Source organism: Patagioenas fasciata, chromosome 25, assembly GCF_037038585.1.
Source record: "Patagioenas fasciata isolate bPatFas1 chromosome 25, bPatFas1.hap1, whole genome shotgun sequence".
Taxonomy (NCBI): Eukaryota; Metazoa; Chordata; class Aves; order Columbiformes; family Columbidae; genus Patagioenas; species Patagioenas fasciata.
In genome coordinates, this window is record NC_092544.1 from 3386917 (window position 1) to 3399900 (window position 12984).

The 12984-nt window shown below is 63.9% G+C and overlaps 2 protein-coding genes across 2 annotated transcripts; one reads left to right on the top strand and one right to left on the bottom strand.

The window, feature by feature from the left end:
* The first annotated feature begins 884 nt into the window (after window positions 1-884).
* TINAGL1 (tubulointerstitial nephritis antigen like 1) lies at window positions 885-9070 on the top strand. Its single transcript, XM_065857390.1, has 12 exons — window positions 885-962; window positions 1467-1798; window positions 2604-2667; window positions 4413-4505; window positions 4601-4715; window positions 5856-5979; window positions 6098-6248; window positions 6503-6686; window positions 6987-7032; window positions 7488-7611; window positions 8080-8125; window positions 8279-9070. The coding sequence occupies exons 2-12, from the start codon at window positions 1498-1500 to the stop codon at window positions 8417-8419; spliced, it is 1389 nt and encodes a 462-aa protein (XP_065713462.1). The 5' UTR covers window positions 885-962; window positions 1467-1497; the 3' UTR covers window positions 8420-9070.
* Window positions 9071-9735: 665 nt separating this feature from the next.
* On the bottom strand, window positions 9736-12936 carry PEF1 (penta-EF-hand domain containing 1). The gene is made up of 5 exons (XM_065857178.2): window positions 12835-12936; window positions 12483-12669; window positions 11779-11934; window positions 11126-11269; window positions 9736-10566 (listed from the first exon to the last, which is right to left on the bottom strand). The coding sequence occupies exons 1-5, from the start codon at window positions 12853-12855 to the stop codon at window positions 10337-10339; spliced, it is 738 nt and encodes a 245-aa protein (XP_065713250.1). The 5' UTR covers window positions 12856-12936; the 3' UTR covers window positions 9736-10336.
* Window positions 12937-12984: the final 48 nt, after the last annotated feature.

Consider the following 12984-nt stretch of genomic DNA (forward strand, 5'->3'; position numbering starts at 1 on the left):
GGGGTCCTGATGGATGGGGCTCTTGCAGTACCCTTGTTTGGGCACCCACAGCACCCTGGGGTGTCAGGGAGCAGATAACCCTTGCAGCTGGCAGGTTGAGGTGCTCCCTGTGCACAGGCACCTGAGTGCAATGCACCCTGCCTGGCTGCAGCATTGTGCCCGTGGGCTGCAGGTGGGAGCCAGGAGCCCCCCAACCTGTGTCCCAGCTCCCGTGGCCGCCCAGGGAACCCCACACTCGTCCACCACCCACAGTGCCTACTGTCCTGGCTGCCATGTGGCATCTGGCAGGGGTTTGGACTAGCTGATCTTTCGAGGTCCCTTCCAATCCCTAGCATTCTGTGATCTTCGAGGAATCCTTTGGCAGCAGCTGGGAGATGCTCCTCACGGGCCAGACGCAGGCAGGAGTCCCTGGCGGGGGCAACTGAAGCCCTGCAGCAAGTACCCAGTGCTGCAGAGGGAACTGGAGCCCATGGGGAGACCATGATCCCCCTCCCTGAGTCAGCATACCTGGCCGGGAACAGGGGGGTGACTCTAAGTGACAGTGACTCCGTGTCTTGGGCTGTGATGGGATGTCCCTGTCTCTCTTGCATCCAGCTGCCTCTACTGCAGCTGGGGTGCTGGAGAGGGGAGTCACACAGCCCCCATCCCCACACCCTGCCCCGGGCAGCAGAGGGAACCCCCTGGTTGGAACGAGAGGTGCTGGCGGGGTTGCCGGGACCCCCCAGTTTGTGAAGACACGCGGTGGAGGGCAGGAGCCGGGGGGATCCCGGGTCGGGGGGTGTCGGGGCCGTTGTCCCCAGGCCCGACCCGCGCCCCGCTGGGCTCTGCTCCGCCGGGGGAGGGGCAGCGGGGCCGGATCGCTGCCCCCGGCGCCTCCCACGCCCCCCCGGCCGGGCGCGGCTATAAGGAGCGGCGGGGGCGGAGGAGGCGCTCGGCGGCGGAGCGCAGCGGCGGGGCGGCAGGTATGGGGCAGCGGGAACGGCTCGTACCCTGTGGGTTCCCACCACCCACCTTACTCCCGGGGTCCCTCCTGTCCCCCGCACTGAGACCCGGGAGCTCATCGCACTGTTTGCGCCTCCACGGCGCTGGGAACCGGGGCTGGGGTGAGATCCAGGCAGCTCCTTCGGGTGCCCCGGGAGGCGCCGTCCCGCCGAGGATTTACTTCTGGAGTGGGGGGGTTGCGGTATGGGTGGGTACCAGGCTCCTCAGCCACCCGGGTGTGAGCACCCAGGTGGGAACAAGTGTTTTGGGGCTGCAGGTCTTAGAGCCGGGGTGGTTACAAGGGGAGTTAAGAAATCCGAAGATTTTGAGCCATCTGGGGGAGGACAGGGTGAAGGTGAGGTGGCCTGAGGCTTGGGGGACAGCACACTGGGTGCTGGCTGGGGCAGGCAACCCAGTGGGATGAGGTGAAGGGTGCCTACAGGACCCCCAGCTGCCCCCCACCCACTCACTGCTCCCCCCCGCAGCGGCTGCAGGTCTGGGGACATTGCCGGCACCATGCGCCAGCTGCGGGCCCTGCTCTGCCTCTGCCTGCTGGCCCAGGTGGCCCTGGCTTCCCGGGTGCGCACCCGCCGGGAACTGGGCCCCGGCTTGTACGAGCACGGGGTCTACGATGCCGGCGGGTCCTACTGCCAGCGAGGGGACGTCTGCTGCCATGGCCGCGATGATGGCTGCACCGTGCCCTACCAAGACACTCTCTGCTACTGCGACCTCTTCTGCAACCGCACCATCTCCGATTGCTGCCCTGACTTCTGGGAGTACTGCCTGGGCATCCCGGCCCCCTTCCCCAAAGCCCCAGGTGAGTCAGCCCCCAGCCCGGCCAGGCAGGGGTCCGTGGGTGCCCATGTGTTGTGTGATGCCCTCAGGGTAATGGATACAGCTGGACGTGGCGCCCCATGGCCCTGCCCTTACTGCAGAGCCGCTCTGGACCCCTCAGAGCTGGGGAAACACATGCAAAGTGGCCATTCTGGGGCCAAACTCCTAGAAATGGGGCTGGGAGCAGCCTGCAACCCCCCAGCCTGTCCGTGCACCCCCCCCCATGGGCAGGAGCGCAGAGGGGCAGCTCCAGCGGTGAGGACGTGTGGGGCAGAGCAGGGGTGGCTGGTTCCCAACCCGGTTTCCCCGGTCACGTCTGGGGCAGGCGGATGCAGGTCCTGACTTAACCCGCCTGGCAGCTGGGGCGGCCGGGGGCGAGCAGGGGGCACGGGCAGCCCCCCTGCGCAGCACAAGGCTTTCTAAGAAGTCCCTGCAGAGCAGAGCCAGCTCCCGGGCACAACTGGCCCCTTTATCCCCGTCCCGCCAGGCTCTGCATGCGAGACCGGCTCTGCTCGGCAGCCCCACGCACAGCCCCACAATTAACCCTCCCGGCACCGAGCCAGCCCGGCTCCCACCCCGCACTGGGGGCACAAACTGGTCCCCATTGTGCCCTGGCTGGGTGAGCACAGAGGTCTGGAGGTGCTGAGCTGCAGCCAGGCACCTGCCTGGCTTTAAGAACTGCACGTATTTTCTTTCCCCTTGGTATTTCTCCCTGGAGCCATGGGGGTGCTGGTGGGACCCCTGATGCAACCGGGTGCTCACCAGACTCTCTCCCTTCTCCCATCCAGGCTGTGCCCGCGCCGGCCACACCTACCCCACCGGAGCCACGTACCGGGAGAACTGCAACCTGTGGTGAGTGCTCCACGCTCCCTGTGCCATGTGGCACCGCCGGCGTGGCACCGGCACGCCACCTGCCCCAAGAAAGGGCGCTGGGGTGCTGCGAGTAACAGGGCTGCCGGCTCAGCGGGAGCGCGGGGGCCCAAGCTGGGTGGTGGGCGCCAGTGCCAAATGCTTTTGCTCTGGCATATTCGGCGCAGAGAGCCCGGGGCCTTGAGCCGCTCCCAACTTTCAGCACATGCCTTTGTGGGATCCGCTCGCCCCGCTGGGTTAGCACGCGGCCACGCTGTCGACACAGACCCGGCACTGCCGGGGTTTTTCTGGCTGTGCTGGTCCAAGCCCAGCTTGCCCAAGCCTGACGGGACGCGTCTGCAGCTTGGCAGCCGCGGCGGCTCCGTGCCAGGCGGCCAGAGTCCGGCCCTGCCGCTTTCTGGGGTGCAAACAGCCCGTCTGCGCTGTGCGCCAAGAGCGCGCTGTTTGCATTAGCGAGCAGTGTGCGGTTTATCTGGAGAGGGCTGCGGTGGTATTAATGGCATCCCGGAGGTGGGGAATAGGGGAACCTGCGGGCACAGATCTGCCCGTAGACAAGGAGCGAACGCGGCGGGGCTGGCTGCCTCACAGCGATGCAGCAGATAAGGGGAATCAAAGGCTCTTGGCTGGGGTGTGTGCAAGGGCATGAGCACGTGTGCGTGCATGTGTGTGCAGGTGTGTGCTGGAGGTGAAAAGCCAGCCTGACCTCTCACTGAAACCCCGATGCGGCCCAGCGTTTCTCGGAGATCGTGGGCTGGCGGCTGTCCCCCACTTGGACGACTGGTCCCTGCTGCTGGGAAATCGTCCCTTCCCCAGCAGCGCTGGCCCTTGGGGGCCGAGGCTCTTCTGCCAAATCCTTCTTCCCCCGCACTTGGCGCCTGCAGAGCAGCAATTCCTGCAGCGCTTCACCCCAGACCTTGTCCTGCCCCACTCCTTGGGGGGTTGCTAGGGGGCAAATGCGGTGCCTGGGGTGAAGCACAGGGGTTATGTGGCTGCACCCCAAGGTGCTCCCATGGGAGTCACCAAGGAGGTCACAGCCAGATGTGAGGCCATCGCTGCAGCCCTGGGAGTGCTTGGGGATGGGGATGGGGTGAGTGCCGTGGGTGCAGGTGCCACCGGTGGGACTGGGACGTGGGCTGGTGGGACACGGGCTGGCGGGACACGGCTCCGGCTTCGTACGGCTCCTTAAAAGGGAAGAGCGTGCCGGGAGCTGGGCCGGCGGGCAGGAACAAGCATGCCAAGCATTGCTCGCTGCGCAGGGGGAGCACAGCCCAGAGCTCCCCGGGGGACCCGGACCTGGCACCCCAACATCTCCCAGACACCCCCTGCCCTCCCTGTGGGTGCCACAGGACTCTGGGCTAACCTGGCCAAAACGACTCACCCCGGGGGGGACAGCCAGCCCCGAATCCCCTCCCCGGGCTGGCGTCCAAGCCCCGCTCTGATGTCTGCAGGCCTGGCTGCTTTTCAGCTCATTTTTTTTTTGTCCCATGCTCTGTCTGCCCTCCGGGCTCCTGCGGGGAGTGGGGCAGGGGGCACAGTCCCCAGGGCCACACAGGGGGCTGCCCGCTGGCTCCTGTCCCGGTGTCACCCTGTCCAGAGGTGCTGAGCTGCAGTGTGACCTCCCCCACCTCCCACCCAGACCCTCACAATGGCAGCGGGTCCCTGGCTGCGGACGCAGGGGACGCTGTCCCTCCCCAGCTCACTGTCCCCCCGGTGCTGTCCCCCTGCAGCACCTGTGGCCCCGGCGGGCAGTGGCAGTGCGAGGACCATGCGTGCCTGATGGATGGGGAGCTGATCGATGCCGTCAACAGGGGCAATTATGGGTAAGGACTGGACACTGGGAGAGGGTGGGGAAAGGGTGCTTGACCCCTTGGTGCTTTTGGGGCGCTCCTGACCCACGACCCTGCCTCTCACACAGCTGGAGAGCCGCCAACTACAGCCAGTTTTGGGGCATGACGCTGGAGGACGGGATCCGGTACCGCCTGGGCACCTTCCGACCCTCTCCCACCGTCATGAACATGAACGAGATGCACGTGAGTTGGCCCCCTCGGATGCAAGGGGACACTGAGGCACACTCGTGATTGAGCCTGCCTGTCCCATGGCTTCACCCAACGCTTCACCATCCCCTTGGCCAGCAATGTCCCCGTGGTATCCCCGTCCCCAGGAAGGGGCTCTGCCCCCGGGGAAGGGGCCGTGCTGGGTGGGTGCTGTGGGCAGCCCTTGTGTTTGGAGACAGCAGCTCAGCAAATTCCCCTTGACAATCCCCGAGCTGCCAGTGTTGTTTTTTCCCCCTGCTCCTCTGCGCTGGTTTCCCATCGGAAAGCCGGCCCCGCAGCTGCTGAGTCGGCAGAGCCGGCTGCGCCAGCGCTTTGCAAGTGGGGTACCCGCACCTGCACCCAAAACCGGCCCCCCATACGGGGTGGGCAGCAGCCGGGAGTCCCATGGGTGCTGGATGGGAGTGAGCGATGCGCACACCCAGTGCTGTGGCCTTGACTCCCGGCGAGGTTTAATTTTAGAGGCGCTTCCTGCACCGGGTGTCATGGCCACGTCCTCCCCAGGAAGGCTGAGCTGTGCACGGCTGGGGTGGGGACACTGTGTCCCCCCCGGAGCGGAAAGGTTGCGATTGAGTCAGCGGCCGGGTGACAGCCGGCCAGAGGCCACAATGAGGGGCTGGAGGCACCCGGGGCCGTGTCCTTGTGGCACTGTCCATGCTGGACTCTGAGACCCAGCACTCGGCACTGTTGTTGTGTAAGCAGCCGCTGGGGAGCCCAAATTTAGGGAAAGCTGGGGGATCCAGCTCCTCCAAGACAAGGGAGCACCTGAATTCTGGTCATACTTGACCAAGACTGCAGATGTCCCTGAGGGTTCTGCTGCATCAGGCTGCCCAGGGCAGTGGTGGAGTCACCATCCCTGGAGGGGTTGAACAGACGCAGAGATGAGATTCTGAGGGACATGGGGTAGTGCCAGGGGTGGGGTAATGCTTGGACTCCATGAACTTGAGGGTCTTTTCCAACCAAAACGATTCTGTGATCACTTCTGCAGTGGGGCTGGAGATGCTAACACTGCCTGGGGACCCTGGCTCCAAGGGTGCCCTGGTTGCTGCTGCAGGTGGGGACAAGGACTGAGGCGTCCGTGTGCAGCGAGCACCCCTCATGCCTCGGCTCTGCCCGCAGATGAACATGGACTCCAATGAGGTGCTGCCCCGTCACTTTGATGCAGCTGCGAAGTGGCCGGGGATGATCCATGAGCCCCTGGACCAGGGCAACTGCGCCGGCTCCTGGGCCTTCTCCACAGCGGGTGAGATGGGACCGGGTGGCCGGTTGGAACAGGGACTAAACCTTCTGCTGTGGGGCTGGCGAGCAGGGCAGGACCCGGGGGAGCAGCCACCCATCCCTGACCCCCTGCTCCCTCCCAGCCGTCGCCTCAGACCGCATCTCCATCCACTCCATGGGGCACATGACGCCTGCCCTGTCACCCCAAAACCTCCTGTCCTGCGACACCCGCAATCAGCGGGGCTGCAGCGGGGGCCGGCTGGATGGCGCATGGTGGTACCTCCGCAGGAGAGGGTGAGTGGGGACGGGATGGGAGAGGATGTTCGTATGCTGGGGAGGGATGAAGGGGGTTCAAGGCTCTGGTTACCTGGGGAGAGCCCAGGGGTGCCCCATGTGCATCCTGTCCCTTGGGTGAGCAGGGACCTAGGGCTGCCAACCCAGGTAGGATGGAGAGCGCAGTTTGGAGAGGGAGTTTTTGGGAAGGAGGGGTGTTTGGGTATGGAACCGGGTGACCTGTCCCCTCCTCACATCCTTGTCCCTCTGCCCAGGGTGGTGACAGACGAGTGCTACCCCTTCACCAGCCAGCAGAGCCAGCCGGCGGCACAGCCCTGCATGATGCACAGCCGCTCCACGGGCCGCGGCAAGCGGCAGGCGACGGCACGGTGCCCCAACACCCAGACCCATGCCAACGACATCTACCAGTCCACCCCCGCCTACCGCCTCTCCTCCAGCGTGAGTGCCCGCGGGCCGTGACGGGACGGGCAGAGCCGCCAGCGTGGGCGACGCGGGAGCCATTTGGTGTTGGGAGCGGGATGGGTCTTGGCTCGGGGTGGTTTGCCGGGGAAAGCCAAGTTTGGGAATGAAGCTGGGAAAAACCTGCTGCAGGGCCCCCCAGGCGCTGCTCTGCCACGGCAGGTGGGAGCATCTCCGAGACACCCACCCACGGGTGCCAAAACAGCCTCTGCCTGCATCCCCGGGGGGTGGGGAGTGCAGTCCTGGGGGTCCCGGTACCACCCGGCTTTGTTCTTGCAGGAAAAGGAGATCATGAAAGAGCTGATGGAGAACGGCCCTGTGCAAGGTAGGGAGCCGGTGTGGGCACCCCACCTTTGCACCCCAAAGCCAGGTGCTGCAGTGGGTGGGGGAAGCCGCCCTGCGTGGGGCTGGGGGCTGCTGTGGGAGCCAGGACCCCCCCGGCTGTTCTGCTTGACGTTGACCCATGTACCAGCTCAGTGCCGCACTCACCGGCCCCAGGGTGCCCGTCACGCTGCCCACACCAGCGGGCACTTGTTGCTCATTAACTCCTGAGACTTAATCTCCGTCTCGGCAGTTGGTTTTGGTTTACTTTATATTTTTTATAATCCTCTTCTGAGTCTTGTCACGTTGCCCAAGGGGAGGGTTTGGCTGCTGCCTCCCACTCTCCCAGGCGATGCCCCATGTAGGGGGTGCTTGTACCCCCTGCTGTGGCGGACACAGAGCCCTGGGAGCTCGGTGTCCCGTGTCTGGTGTCCCCAGACCCTGTCCCTATGCCCACAGCCATCCTGGAGGTGCACGAGGATTTCTTCATGTACAAGAGCGGGATCTATCAGCACACGCCGGTGGCTGAGGGGAAGGGGCCGAAGCACCAGAAACACGGGACCCACTCGGTGAAAATCACTGGGTAGGTGGAGGGGGTTCGGGGGGTGTGGAAAGCCCCGCTCTGGGCAGGAGAAGCGTTTCCTTCGTGGGAGGAAAGGCGTCCCCTTCCTCCAGGCGGGGAGAGGAAGCGGGAGGGAAGGAGGGTGCAGGGCGATGGGGGGGCTGTGCTGGGGGCCAGCGCTTGCCCTGGGGCTGTAGCTACAAGTGACATGAGTGTGCGGTGCTCAGCCAGGAGGTGCGGAGCCCAAGGAAGGGATCGGGGCTGCCTGCCCGGTGCCAGTGGCTTCCTTCCTCCTCCCGTGGCTAAACATACCTACCCGTATTTCGGGAGCAGATGTAAATATCTTGTTCAGGGCCAGAAAACAAGTGGGGTCCACACAGCACCCGCAGTTGCGGTGCTGGGCAGGGTGATGCTCACAGTATAGGGTGCAGCCCAAGGAGACGCCCTTGACCCCCCCGCCCCCCTCACTCTCTTGCCCTTCCACTGCAGGTGGGGAGAAGAGCAGCTGCCTGATGGCCAGACCCAAAAATACTGGGTGAGTGTTGGTGGGTGTCACGAGCATGTTGGGGCTTGGGCATTGGAGGGGGTGCAAGTGCTGCTTTCACACACCCACATCGGATTCTGCTCAGGGATGGGGGGATCAGCTGGGCCCCCCAGCACTGAACCATGTCCTGTTTTCCCTCCACAGACAGCGGCCAACTCCTGGGGCACGGCGTGGGGCGAGGGCGGCTATTTCCGCATCGCCCGCGGCATCAACGAGTGCGAGGTGGAGACCTTCGTGGTGGGGGTGTGGGGCCGCGTCAGCATGGAGGACATGCCCCACAAGTGAGCACCCCACAACCCCCCAGCCCCGCAGGTGTCCTTGTCCCCACGCTGCCCAGCACCGCAGCTCCTCCGTCCCCTCCTGGGGGTACCTGTCGACTGGGATCCCCATGCTGCTGGGCGGGGGGATGGGACTGTCCCCGGGCAGGGGGCCGTGTGTCCCCACTGTGCTGACGCAGCGGCTGGGTGCAGCGGTGCGTGCACAGGGGGTGCGTCCCATGGGATTTACCCACTAATCCCCCTGCCCCGGGCTCGACTGGGCTGCGCTGGCAGCTGGGGGCTCATGCTGGCGGTCATGGCAGGGCGGGGAAGCATGGTAGTGGGACTCATGGGGCTCCTGCACCCCCTACCCCCACCCTGCCACGGGCAACCCTGAAGCTGGGGGCTTACAATAACCCTGTGGGACCTGAGAGGGGGTTTGTTCTTCCCCCCTCACTTGGGGAGTGTACTGGGGTCCCCAAAGTCCCCCTTGCCAGTCCCAATGGTGCTATGGCCACTGCCACCCCCCAGGGTGTTCCTGTCCCCATGGGCCCACACTTGGGGACCACACAGCAGCACAGCCTGGGTTCCCCCTTACCCCACCCCAGGGCTGTGCTTTTAAGACTTTTTGTATTTATTTTGCTTTTTATTATTTGTAAATAAACTCAGTGAAGCCTCAGTGGTAGGAGGGGCTGCTCCTGCTTTGTGTGGGGGGGGGTGGTGTCCCCCACTGCCCTCCCCACCTGCCTTGTCCCATGGTGGGGGAACATGGTTTAGGAAGGGCGGTGGGGGAGATAAGGCCCCGCTCATTGTGCGCCTTCCTGCCCCCCCATCCCGGGACCACGGCCAAGGGCCAGTGCTGGCCCCGCTACAGGCACGCGCAGCCACTGGGGCCGGGAGTGTCGCTGCAGGTGCCACCACAGCCAGGAGTGCCACCCCAGCCAGATGTGGCACCACGGCCAGACCCCCCCAGCACCCTGGGGACACCCACCATGCGGGGCAAGCGCCACCTGGTGGAGACAGTGAACACCTGCCGGTGCGGGCACATGCGTGTGTGAATACACATGGTTATGTACAGATAGACATATATATAGGAATGTACATATATACACATGGGTATGTACACATATACTCACTTGTACCTCAGCAGGAGCCCCCAGTGCCTTATTTTCTGTACGTTGACGTGAAATGTGTAAGAAGTAACTTCAGAAAAGCGTGTTGAGCCCTAGGAGCAGCACCCGGAGCTGGGCTGGGTAGACCATGTCCCCTTCCTGCACTCCATGGGGGTGACACCAGGCATGGCAGCGCCCCACAGCCTGCTCCACAAACACAAACCAGCCTGCAACCAGTGCACATCGCCTTTTATTCAAAAGCTGTAAAAATAAGCTCTAAACCGTTTGAATTTGGCTTTAGCAGGAACTAATCAATACAGACATTGGCAACAAGGCGGGGAGGATGATCCTGTGTGTCACTGCAGCAACGTGACCTGTTCCAGCCGCACAGAGAATCGGGGCTCCAACCCCCAGGAAAGCCAGAATGGTTCGAGGAAAACTCAGCTCTTGGTCACCGGAAAGTCCCCAAAAACGTGCCAAGACAGGGACATTTCCACTGCAGTCACCTCGCCGAGCAGAGGGACAGTACAGCTGGGGTTTAACTATGATTTTGTGTCTGGCAAGGGAGGATCTAAGCGCTCCCTGGGACGCATGGCACAGGCGACTGGTTTGGCTGTCCCAGAACCGGGCTCCAGTTTGGCAGGGAGGCACCTATTGCCATCAAGTGGGGACATGGAATGGAAGCCAATAGGGCCCCCGTTGGGTTTGGGGCTCTTCAGGCTGGAAAACCATCCTGAGGAACATCTCACTCTTCAGGAGGAGGCTCAGCCAAGCCCAGCGCAGGGCCCAGGACAGCAGCTACTCCTGCAGAGCTCCCGGCTGGCTCGTAGCCCTCACATCATGCGGGTCACAACCATTGTGAGGAAGTCCTCATAGCTCAGGCGCACGTTGCCCACCAGCCCCGTGTCCTTCTCGCGGAAGGCATCGGTCGTGCTCTGGAGCTGCATGCAGATCTGGATGAAGCGGTCGAGCTGGATGCTGGGGTTGGAGGAGCGCTGGGCGTAGCGGGAGAGCAGCAGCTGGCTGAACTGGGGGCTCAGGTTATAGCCCATCTGGGAGAAAGCTGGGAGCAAGAAACACTCGGATTAAACCCTCCTGAAGGGAGGAAGAGTGGCTGTGACCTCCCTCCCGGGTGCTGGCACACCCCCTCTCTCCCACTGCCCCATCGTGTTCACAGGACTCTCCGGCAAGAGAAATCAAACCAAGGCACAAATTCCAGACATTTTTCCCCTCCATCAGATACACACACCCAAGAGCTCCTCCCAGGAAACATGCTTTAGCCACATACCATTTAGAGGAGGAATTTGGGGTTTCCTTAAGGAAGGAAGTTTGTGCCGCGACCCTGCTGTGCCCCCTCGTCTCCTGCCCAATGGAACAGCTCAGTGCCAGCTCTGTCACAGCCGGTTTTGCCAGCCCAGTATGCCCCAGCACAGCAACAGACGTGAACTGTGGCCACGGCTGCGTGGGAGGCACCCAGGAGCTCAGGAACACCCAGCCCTGCTGCAGGGATGGTGCCAGGAGGAGTCACTGGGCTGGGCTGGAAAAAAACAGCAAGCAGAGCCAGACCGCGGTCCCCAGGGAACTTAGTAAGGGCCAAGTTGGTGTGTCTGGCCCTCACTCACCTTGCTGGAGCTCGCTGAAGCTGATGGAGCCCGACTGGTCCCTGTCGTACTGCTGGAAGAGGTTCTTCCACTGCTGGATGAAGCGCATCAAGGCTGAGAAGCCGTACACGTCTATGCGTCCTGACCTGGTCTTATCGAACATGTCTGGGGAAGAAAGAACAGAGATCAGGAGCAGGGCAGTGAGGAGCAGACCAAGGACACACTGCAAGAACTCTCAGAGCTCAGAATCTGCACTGCAGCTCCCTGGCACCCCATTCCAGCCCTGAAATCCCTCCCTCACCAGGACTCCAATCAACTGGGACCACTCAATCCTAAGAGGCTGGTAGGAAATGGCACCAAAACCCTGTGCTGGGGAAAGCAGGGGAACGGGGCGACTCTGGCTTGTTACTGGAGCTCTCCCTCCCTTTGCTCCCTGTCCTCTGGGAGCTGATGCTTGCTCAGCCTCAGGTAGAGCTGGGTTCCCTTTCCAATCAGTGTTTGGGCCCTGACTCATGTCCTCCATCAAAAAGGTGCTTAGAGCTGCCCAGTTTGCCCAGCTCCCACTCCAGAGAGCACTTACGACCCAGTGGATCGGAAAAGCAATGCCCAGGCACCAGGGGAACACAGAGATCAGAATGAAAAGCAGCGGGAGGGCAGGGAGAGCGCAGACTCACTTATCATCAGCAGGCAGGTCTCATCATTGAACGTCGACCAGTTGGAGTTCACCAGCGCCTGCTTCAGCTCCTTCACGGAGATGTACCCACTGTGATCAGCATCGACCGCTTGGAACCAGGAGAAGGCCTCGGGGTCCACACCAGGTGGGGCATGACCTGCACGGGGAGAGGCCATCAGTGGCTCTGGTGTCCCCTCAGCAAGGCCCTGGCTGGTCTGTCCCCACGATGGTGCATGGAGACACAGCCAACACCCAGGGACTGCTCAGCGCTTCTGCTCTAAGCAGCTTTTTAAAGCCGTGTGATCCTGGGCAAACAGGTTTGCGGGCTCGGCAATCAGTGGAGAAAGAGCCATGAGTCAGAGTGGGGGCTGGGGAGCGACCCTGGGGTGCTGCCCCACACACCCAGCAGCGCCTGAAGGCGTTAGGGTTAGGGGTTAGGATTTAGGGTTAGGGTCATGAGGGTTAGGTTGCAAAGCTCGATTGCTGCCGCTCAGGACTCTTCAGTATTTCCCTACTTGGGATTTTCAAATAATAAACCGGGACTTCGCGGTTTCATCCACACGGTGAGCTAAGGTGAGCTGGGCGAGGGGCACCGAGCCACCCCCTCCCGGCCGGGACCGCGCTGGGGAACACCCCCTGTCTCCCGCCCGCCCTGCCCCGCTGTCACCCCGGGGACCGGGTACCCGCCGCAGAGTCCCCACTCACCTCCAGGGGCCGCCCCTCCGTAGGGGCCGGGGCCGCCGTAAGGACCTCCGGGCGCGGTGCCACCTCCGTAGGGACCCCCGGGAGGGGGCTGTCCGTAAGGAGCCCCGGGCGGGGGCTGGCCGTAGGGAGCCCCGGGGTAGGACCCAGGCAGGGGCGCACCGGGAGCTTGTCCTGCGCCGGGGAAGCCCTGGGGAGGACAGAGACCGGTGTGCAGCCGGTACCGGGTCCGGTCCGGTCCGGTCCGGTCCGGTCCCGTCCCGCCCCGCCCCGCCCCGCCCCGCCGTGCCGTGCCCCTCACCCCTGCCCGGCCCCCGGCGCTGCCCCCGGCGCCCCGACCCCGCCGCGGCCTCACCTGCCCCGGATACGCCGCCATGGCCCCGCTACCGGCCCCGCCCCGCTGCGTCACCCGCGGCGTGCGCGCCCATTGGTCCCGCGGAGGACCCGCCCCTGGGCGTGGCGGATGAGCTGGGCGTGGCGCAGGGAAGGGGCGGGGACTCGCGGG

Bases quoted from the DNA above. Each gene is read 5' to 3' on its own strand.
- TINAGL1 (XM_065857390.1), top strand. From the start codon at position 1,498: ATGCGCCAGCTGCGGGCCCTGCTCTGCCTCTGCCTGCTGGCCCAGGTG. The intron at 1,799-2,603 runs GTGAGTCAGCCC...TCTCCCATCCAG, and splicing joins CCCCTTCCCCAAAGCCCCAG to GCTGTGCCCGCGCCGGCCAC. The intron at 5,980-6,097 runs GTGAGATGGGAC...GCTCCCTCCCAG, and splicing joins CTGGGCCTTCTCCACAGCGG to CCGTCGCCTCAGACCGCATC.
- PEF1 (XM_065857178.2), bottom strand. From the start codon at position 12,855: ATGGCGGCGTATCCGGGGCAG. The intron at 11,935-12,482 runs GTGAGTGGGGAC...CTCCCCGTGCAG, and splicing joins CGGAGGGGCGGCCCCTGGAG to GTCATGCCCCACCTGGTGTG. The intron at 10,567-11,125 runs GTGAGTGAGGGC...TCTTGCTCCCAG, and splicing joins CTTCAGCGAGCTCCAGCAAG to CTTTCTCCCAGATGGGCTAT.